Consider the following 8,984-nt stretch of genomic DNA (forward strand, 5'->3'; position numbering starts at 1 on the left):
TTTTTCTTCAAGATGGACAAATCAACCCCAATTAAAACCAATAATTTGATATACATCATGATATTTTTCTAGGGGGGGGTAAAAAAATTTCTAGGGGGGGGTAAAAAAAATTCCGGCGCGCTTCGCGCGCCAAATTAAAATTTTTTACCCCCCCCTACAGAATCCTTATATCCGCCCCTGTTTTGTTATTTCTGAAAGATATACAGTGAAGAGGATCAACTGTACTTCTTTTATAAACAGTATGCCAAACCAAAACATAATCAATTTCTTAACTCTTGCAGACGAAAAATTTACTAATTACAGCTTTCTGGGTGGGTATCACATGTCACCATATACTAAATCAGAAAATCATTAACAAAGACGATATCAATATTCCATGTTTATTGGGACAACCTGTATTATACAGGGTTCAATGTAAAACTACCGAGGACAAAAAATGTTATCTAGAAGAATATTAATAAAAGTAAAACAGTCTATTGGAATTTGACAAAGTTTATAAAATTTATATACAGGGGGCTAAACTAAATATAGCATATTCTCTATTATACTGAATAAATGAAGAGTATAGTATATAGGGGGCTAAACTAAATATAGCATATTCTCTATTATAATGAATATATGAAGAGTATAGTATAGGGGGCTAAACTAAATATAGCATATTTTCTATTATACTGAATATATGAAGAGTATAGTATATAGGGGGCTAAACTAAATACAGCATATTCTCTATTATATCATATCTGTTCGGTTCCATAGTAGTAAACATATCGTGTAAGAATTCCCATTATTACACGGTTCAGGAGGAACAATTTTAATATTGTTCGCTTCCTTGCGTTTAAGAATGCTTATTATTACACTGCGGGTGCAGAATTTTCATTCTTTAACGCTCAGACCGTGTAAGAATGGAAATTATTACATATTCCTCATAAGATTATCATATTATACTGAGTATGACTTCAAACTAAACAGGACAAAGATATATTATCTAGGAGAATATTAGTAAATCTGGATTTGGGTTTTCAAAACTTAAACAGAATTTGTATATTATACCTTGAACCATGTGAGCGCAGGAATATTCTTAGAATTGTTTTGGTTTCTCTCCATCACAAAGATTCCTTTCTTTACTCCGTCCTTGAAGTTTGGTGAGTCAGTGCTAACGAATGGGTTGAGAGTTAGGACTAGAGTTAGTCCTGATTTACTCACTAGATCATCCACTCCTCTAAACAAACCATATAAATCTTCAAACAAATTGTTCAGTTCGCTTTAAGGTTGAAGAAACTGTTACCGCAATGTCGAGTGACCCTAAGAATGGAGATATCCATGTTTTTAGCGGTTTCTTCAAAAATTGACTTGAAGATCACTGAAAAAATTGGCACAAATATATCCTTTCAAGCAAGGAAAACGATTATATCATCCTCATTGTGACTTAAATCAGAGGTTTCCAGATCGGATACCAGTTTGAATCAAGCTACTTTTTAAAATTGATTGAATGCAAGTCGTGGAGTAAGTTAAATAACTTTAGAATTAGAAACAGTAAGTGTTTTAGAGGTAAACAACAACCACGGTAACACATTATGTGCAGCAAGGTTATAATTAAATGAAGGTTATTTCAGAGGTGCACGCATCTTTTGTACTGCAGTGTACTGTCTCTGGCGGTAATGTAAACACAAGACGGGTGTCACAGCCTGAGATGGGATCCATCTTTCACATAAAAAATCAATCAAATATTCTGGTCATAGGAAACTATTCTGTGAATTATCAAAATTTAAGGCTTTTAACCTCCTCGGATACTAAACACTGATGCATCTATTCTTGTTTACAAATTCCGCCCAGAGAGAACTGGTTTCAATATGTACGCAGAGTATATGCAACTACAATTAACTTTCCTTGCATTAGTACCTTGATGTGCAGGCTCTCGCTCAAAACTCAGTTACTCTTAAAATTAATGCACATGACTGGATCTTTCTACATTACTTCTCAAAAGGAAAAATACGTCTGGAAAAGTATGATATTTGAGAGTGTGTTGAAACTATATGATTTCCTGAGTTTGTCTGAGAGCTTTATATCTCCCATAGTATCCTGCCATTTATAGTTGAGAAGGAGGAAACCTCTAGAGATGTCCCCGCCCCCGGGACCAGCAGTTCCCCGCCCTAATATAGTCTTCAGATAGGCGGAGATCTCCTCTAGAGTGAAGGTCCCCTCAGCAGTATCTAATGAAAAAAATTTTAAAAATTTAAATCTCAAAATATTATGGAATGATAGTTTTTATCCAAAAAAGTTCAATAACTATTCAATTTTGAAAATTCACTAAAATGAAGGCACGAAAAGTCATCAAAGTTCCAAATTATTGGCTCAGGCTGCACAAAAGTATTTTTTTAAATATTAAAAATTAAAACTTGGTTGAGTAAAGGTCAAAAAATAAGCTTTTTGAGGGCAAATTTCCACTGAAAAGTCCAATTTTTACTAAAATTGCTTCATATTTTGATAACTTTTTATACCCATTTTGACATATTTTTAAAAATAAATATTTTCGCTTGTGATTAGTAAAATTTATATTTACAAAAATATGATGCGCTGAATAAATTTGAAATAAGAAAAGAAAATTTGAGTTTTTTATTGTAGAAACTTTAAAAACTCGTACTGAAAGTACTTATTTCTTTTTAATAAAAGACGAATGTTCTACCTGGAACCTCCCACAACGGTAGTTGAAGAAGTCTGCTCAGTTCCTGAATAATAATCATTTAGTTTCCTTGTCTGATCCTGACATTTCCAAGCCTGACTCTGACCAACCATGCCTCACCCTGACCTGAACCTGGTCCTGAACCTGAACCTGGTCCTGAACCTGAACCTGGTCCTGAACCTGAACCTGGAACCTCAACCTGGTCCTGAACCTCAACCTCAACCTGGTCCTGAACCTGAACCTCAACCTGGTCCTGAACCTGAACCTCAACCTGGTCCTGAACCTGAACCTCAATTTGGTCCTCAACCTGAACCTGAACCTGAACCTGAATCTGAACCTCACCCTGATCATAACCCTATACCGAACCTGGTCCTAATTCTGAACCTGGTTCTGATCATCACCCTCTCCTACCTCTAGATCTGTATCCTTGTGTCCGTCCCAGAAAGATCTTGAAAGTTGCCCATCATAGATCTCTCCTAGGTTTCCATCAGAGCAGACTGTGTAGTTCAAAAAGGGTAGATCTAATCTAAACATTAATTATTATAAAGGGACTGTAAGCGTAATTTTAAGTGACCCTTCATGCAAAGAGGGCAATACCCAACTTTCAAGGATATTCTTGAAACCTTCTGATCAATAATATGGAAAAATAAGTTGTTTTCTATAGCAAAAAGGTGTTACGTTTTGATGATTCCTATATATTTCCATGCAGTGGAAATACGTAAGTACGTCACAACTGAAAGTAATTAGTTTTTAAAATTATAAACATTGATATCTAATTCATCCTTGATCAGACAAAGCTTTTAAAGGGTCCGTTGTGAATCGGGCATTACCATCTGTACATGGAGGGTCACTTAAAATTACACTTAATCATAAATTAAAGGGACTGTGCGCGTAATTTCAAGGGACCCTCCATGCAAACATGACTCGAAAATTGTTTTTTTTCTGTCAGCTTCCTCATTGCTACTTATAAACAAAAAATGCAAAAGTCACTTTCGCAGAGAAACCGCAAATGAAAATAAACAGTTTAATTTGAAACATAAAAAGCACAATCTAATTTTTAAAGGTACCGTTGTAAATCGGGCATTGCCATATTTGCATGGAGGGTCACTTGAAGTTATGCTTACAGTCCCTTTAATCAGTATATATTCAGCATGAATTCGTCTTGCGCACAATGTAGTTTGTACATTCTACATTAATGATTGAATATATAAGCTTTTAATAAGAAATGTTTTTTTTAAGATTTCTTCAAAATAATCATCCTTAGTATCAATGCATTCATCTTTTGCAAATGTATTTTAAACAATTTATTTTTTTTTAAATTTATTCTTATAAACAATTTAGTTTTGAATTAGTTATCTTTTGTTCTGAATATAATGTTTCGTCAAATTGTTTAAAAATAAGGAATCCTATAAGGGAATGTTCACTTGTTAGAAAATACACATAATACCAAAAATAATTTGTCTAAGGTTTATGGTAGTAATCTATAAACTTAATCAACTCTTAGCTTGTGCATTGTTCCACATTAATATCTTTTTGCAGCCAAGTTAATGTCGTAAACTTCAAATAAAACTATAAAACTGTTCGATCAAATTATCTAAGTTTGAAATATCAAAGCTGTACACCATCAGGTTGCAAAGATATCGGGATTAGAAAATTTGAGATGGTGGGAAAAACTCAGTTCCTTTTTGGTCGCAACTGACATGACCTTGGAAAAGGTTAATGTGCGACTGGAAAAATGTCGTCTTTTCTGAGTACGATGAAAACAATGGCGTGTTGACGGAGGGGAGGAAGGCCAGCCACCGCAATTTCTAGTCCGAGCCACATTCTCCTCATTTTCTCGTCCGAGCCACCTCGAAATCCTCGTCCTTCGAATATTATCTTTTTAAAGTGTTCAATTCTCCAAGATAAAACAATTTTTTAAGAATCCGGTCACGTTAGAGCATTAACGAAATATTAAATTTGTGTAAATAGAAAGAAATACTTTCAATAGAATTTAAATTTTTGAGTAAAATGTCCTGAAAATATTCACCTTTCTTACGCGCATTTTCAGAGAATCTAGGTATAGGATGCCGCAAATAATTCCAAGTTTATAAAAATCTGATCTTTTTTTGTTAATTTTAGCGGAAACCATAGAATCTTTTCGGGTGGTTCCATGGGGAAAATTATAGGCAGAGGTATGCCAAATATTTTGCTATTTAATTTGTATCACGAAGGTTAGCCATTACGGAGGCAGAAGAGATTTAAGTTTCACCTAAATAAAGTTTGACATCATTCTCATGACTTTGAAGATTTCAACATGATGTAATCATTTTATGCCCTAACGTGGCCTGATTTTAAAAATATTTAGAAACTTAAAAAATAATAAGCAAAGGACGAAAATTTCGAGGTGACTCGGACGAGAAAATGAGGAGAATGTGGCTCGGACGAGAAATTGATGTGGCTGGCCTTCCTCCCCTCGTTGACGAGCAGAAGTTAGAAACTAAAATTAGTTTTAGAAAATTGTGTCTCTAAAAGCCTAGTTTCCTGCAGATCGAGGATCATGTGTATTTTTAATAAATAAACAACCCCTTTTAACACTATAACAACCCCTTTTAGCACTATAACAACCCCTTTTAACACTATAAAAAAAACCTTTTCACACTATAACAACCCCTTTTCACACTATAACAATCTCTTTTAACACTATAACAACCCTTTTTAACACTATAACAATCCCTTTTAACACTATAACAACCACTTTTAACACTATAACAACCCCGTTAAATACTGTAACAACCCACCTGTGATAAAAGTAAGGAAAGTCGTCAAAATGTGCTTTTAGGCAGAGTCCTGAATGCCCCTGATCATTGAGAGATACGGAGAGAGGAGTTGTATCTTCAACCATTAAACTTAAACCTCGACTATTGATAAAATACTTCTTGATCACATTCCCCCATTCGGTCTGATCCTCGTCCCCTGTCACGAAGGGGGACATGTTAATATGCCCCTGATCCAGGGGCCATCTGCTGGATAAACTCTCCCCGCCCCCATACCAGTGTCCCGCCCCCTCACCCACCGGCCAGCAGTCCTGGGGTGATATGTGTTCAGAAAGCGCTTGCCAGGTTAGCCTATGACAGGATAACCCTTTCACATCCAATCTAACAATATATTTATTTTAAAATTAATCCAAATATTTTAAATTTTCTCCAAGCTGAGCTGAAGCTATCCAAGAAAGAGAGAGAGAGTGGCAAATAAGGTTAAACTCTGCAATGATTAAATTATTTTGATGAGGCAGTGATAAGTCAAAAAAAATCTTTAAACTTTAATTAGATTAAGAAAAAAACGATGAAAAGTTTTTAATAAATATAAAATATGCCTGGCTATATGTAATCTGGCATGGTCTTTCCACTCTATACAGCGTACATTATCCTAGAAATATAAAGAGGTTTTAAAAACATAGAGCTAGACCACATTTAATACAATTCTATACATTTAATGAAATGTGTTTCCCTTTGTATGGGAGAAATAAATATATATTCTCTTAGACTAAATAAATATTTTTCTTAATTAAATGTATTTTTTCCTAGATTAAATGATTTTTTTCTAAATTAGATGTATTTTTTTCTAGATTAAATGAATTTTTTCAGAGACTAGTTGTATTTTTCCAAGGTATAGGTTTTATTTGTTAAAACCTTTAAAAATCAAAAGTATATTCAGATGAGATTAATAGATGTGAAAGGTAGAGAGATGGATAGATAAATTGAAAAGACTGATAGATAGATAAATATATAGATAAATCTGTAGACATTTTAGGTAAGGAGAGAGATAGATAGATTGAAAAGACAGATAGATAGAAAGATAGATAGATAGATCGGTAGACATGTTAGATAGATAGATCGGTAGACATGTTAGGTAAATATATAGATAGATAGATACCTGATCACTAAGTGTAGGTATACAAGAGTACGGATGAAGATCTTGTGGAAGATCTACCCCAAGATCAGCTGTTAACACTAGCCGGTCATCCCGGTCAAATAAAAGCATCTTCCGTTCAGCTTCCTCTAGACGTACTGTAGGGAACAGTCGGAGCTAAATAAAGTTTTTCACTTTTCAAGAAAAATAAACATTTAAGTTCTCAAGTTTTGACTTTTCAGGTTGTACCTAGTCGTATTTTTGCACAGTTACTATAAGCGTAATTTCTAATGATCATCCATGCAAAGACGACAATGCCGGATTTACAACGGTACCAATTTTAAGTATTATCTGGTGAAGTGTGGATTAGATATCCATGTTTTTTTAACTGTTTATTATAATTTGGGGTTTCACAATTCTTGCGTATAAAAAACAATGAAAAAATTCACTCTCCGAGTCAGGCAAACGAGGGTATCCTTCATACTTGTTATCAAAGGTACAATTGTAAAACAGGCATTGCTGTCTTCGCATAGATGACCGCTAGAAATTACGTTTACTGTTCCTTTAAGCTGCTTAATCGAAAGAAACACCTCCGACAAGATGAACTTTTAAAAAAAGTCGATCCATGTGCATAGTTACAAAATAAAAGTAAACGTATAATGTCATAAGTTTATCATAAGAACCGATTTAAATAGCTTAATCCAATCATAGCTATAAAATGTAGGTTAACCCCAGCCAATTAAATTCTGAACAAATTGCTTTTGGTAATCCCACTCTCTCAATTCTTGGGAAAATGATTTGCAGGTATATCATCAATCACCATGTTTCAAGTAGAGTTCCTAATAACGGTGTTCGGTATTTCCGAAAGGAATATTCCCAAGGACTACTTCCCAAATGTGAAATTTCCCAAGCGGCAACTTCCAAAAGGTTAGGGGGCCAAGTGCTGCAGCTAGGATGGGCTAGGGGACCGAGCACTGCGGCTAGAACAGGCTAGGGGGCCGAGCACTGCGGCTGGAACAGGCTAGGGGGCCGAGTGCTGCGGCTAGTACAGACATGGGAAGTTTCCGCTTTGGAGATTGCACAGTTGGGAAGCTTCCACTTGGGAAAATACCCTTTAGAAGTTGCCGCTTGGGGGAAAAACCTTTTGGAAAGTACTTAACATCTACCCATATTTAGGTACGTCACTACGTATATCTACGAAAACAATGAAGTTAAAAATAAATATAAGGATAGAATTTTTCTAAGAGATAAATGGAACTAATGGAACTAGAAAAAAAGCAATAATTTTTCTTTTAAAACATTACAGCCACTCCCCTCCCCCCTGCTTAAAGGGAGTGTTCGCGAAAAATGAAAGGGGGTATAGGCTTACGGCGATAAATAATCGCTTTTAATCGCTACTAATCTTTATTCTATCTGTTTATCTGTTGCGTCTATAATGAGAAAATTGTTAAAAACGTCTCATACCGAAGAACGTAGATTCCTTACAAATTCAGAAAGTTGCAGCATACGACTCGCATCGTAACAAAATCAATTTACTTCCAAACAAAGCATTCAGATATTGCAACTTATAGTCATCGATTATTTTTTCGTATTCGTATATAGTTGATATTTCATAATATGTTTTACTTTCTTTGATCCGAGAGTGACTTTTGAAAACATTCATTTTCCATATTTTCCAGGAATGCGCCAGTCTTGAAAACAAGTTGTAAGCGAAATATTAATTTAAAAAAACACAAAATAAAAAATATTATGAAATATCAACTATATACAAATGCGTCGAAAAATAATCGATGACTATAGAATTTAATATCTAAATTATTTGTTTGATATTAATTTGATTTTTTTACAATTCAAGTTGTATGTTCCAACTTCCTCAATTTGTATGAACGCTTCGTTCTTCGTTATGAGACATTTTTACCAATTTTCTCCTTATAGAGCACCAGATAGAAGTAAGATTATTAGCGATTAAAAGCGACTATTTATCACCGTAAGCCTATACCCCCTTTCATTTTTCGCGAACTACTCCTGCTTGAATGCCACTTCTCTTACCTCTCCTATATGTTGATGGTAAAGTATATGTGAAGTAAGTACTATATATACACCCCCCCATCCCTTACCTCTCCCATATGTTGATGGTAAAGTATATGTGAAGTAAGTACTATAGATACACCCCCCCATCCCTTACCTCTCCTATATGTTGATGGTAAAGTATATGTGAAGTAAGTACTATAGAAACGCAACCAAGGAAAAGAAAAAGAACAACAAATCTTAATCTTGTTTCTTCAGGTTTCTTCTTCAAATCTCCAGGCATAGATAACTAAATTATTTTAAGTATTAGGAGAATTAAATTCCGCTACAAAGATTATTTAATTCTGAATGATGGGGAGGCAGCCCGCAGCCCCCCCCCCCCCCC

General features: G+C 34.8%; 1 protein-coding gene across 7 annotated transcripts in view; it reads right to left on the reverse strand.

The window, feature by feature from the left end:
* LOC111702176 (myogenesis-regulating glycosidase) overlaps positions 1–8,984 on the reverse strand; it is a 37,455-nt gene that overhangs the window by 2,847 nt on the left and 25,624 nt on the right. For all 7 annotated transcript variants that reach the window (XM_023473779.1, XM_023473777.1, XM_023473778.1 and 4 more), the window contains 8 exons: positions 8,757–8,888; positions 6,596–6,748; positions 6,036–6,088; positions 5,461–5,817; positions 3,092–3,206; positions 2,684–2,726; positions 2,042–2,210; positions 1,051–1,219 (listed from right to left, as the gene is read on the reverse strand). In XM_023473779.1, the coding sequence (XP_023329547.1) occupies positions 1,051–1,219; positions 2,042–2,210; positions 2,684–2,726; positions 3,092–3,206; positions 5,461–5,817; positions 6,036–6,088; positions 6,596–6,748; positions 8,757–8,888 (1,191 nt within the window). The remainder of the gene's footprint in view (positions 1–1,050; positions 1,220–2,041; positions 2,211–2,683; positions 2,727–3,091; positions 3,207–5,460; positions 5,818–6,035; positions 6,089–6,595; positions 6,749–8,756; positions 8,889–8,984) is intronic.

Source organism: Eurytemora carolleeae, unplaced genomic scaffold (genome assembly GCF_000591075.1).
Source record: "Eurytemora carolleeae unplaced genomic scaffold, Eaff_2.0 scaffold367, whole genome shotgun sequence".
Taxonomy (NCBI): domain Eukaryota; kingdom Metazoa; phylum Arthropoda; class Copepoda; order Calanoida; family Temoridae; genus Eurytemora; species Eurytemora carolleeae.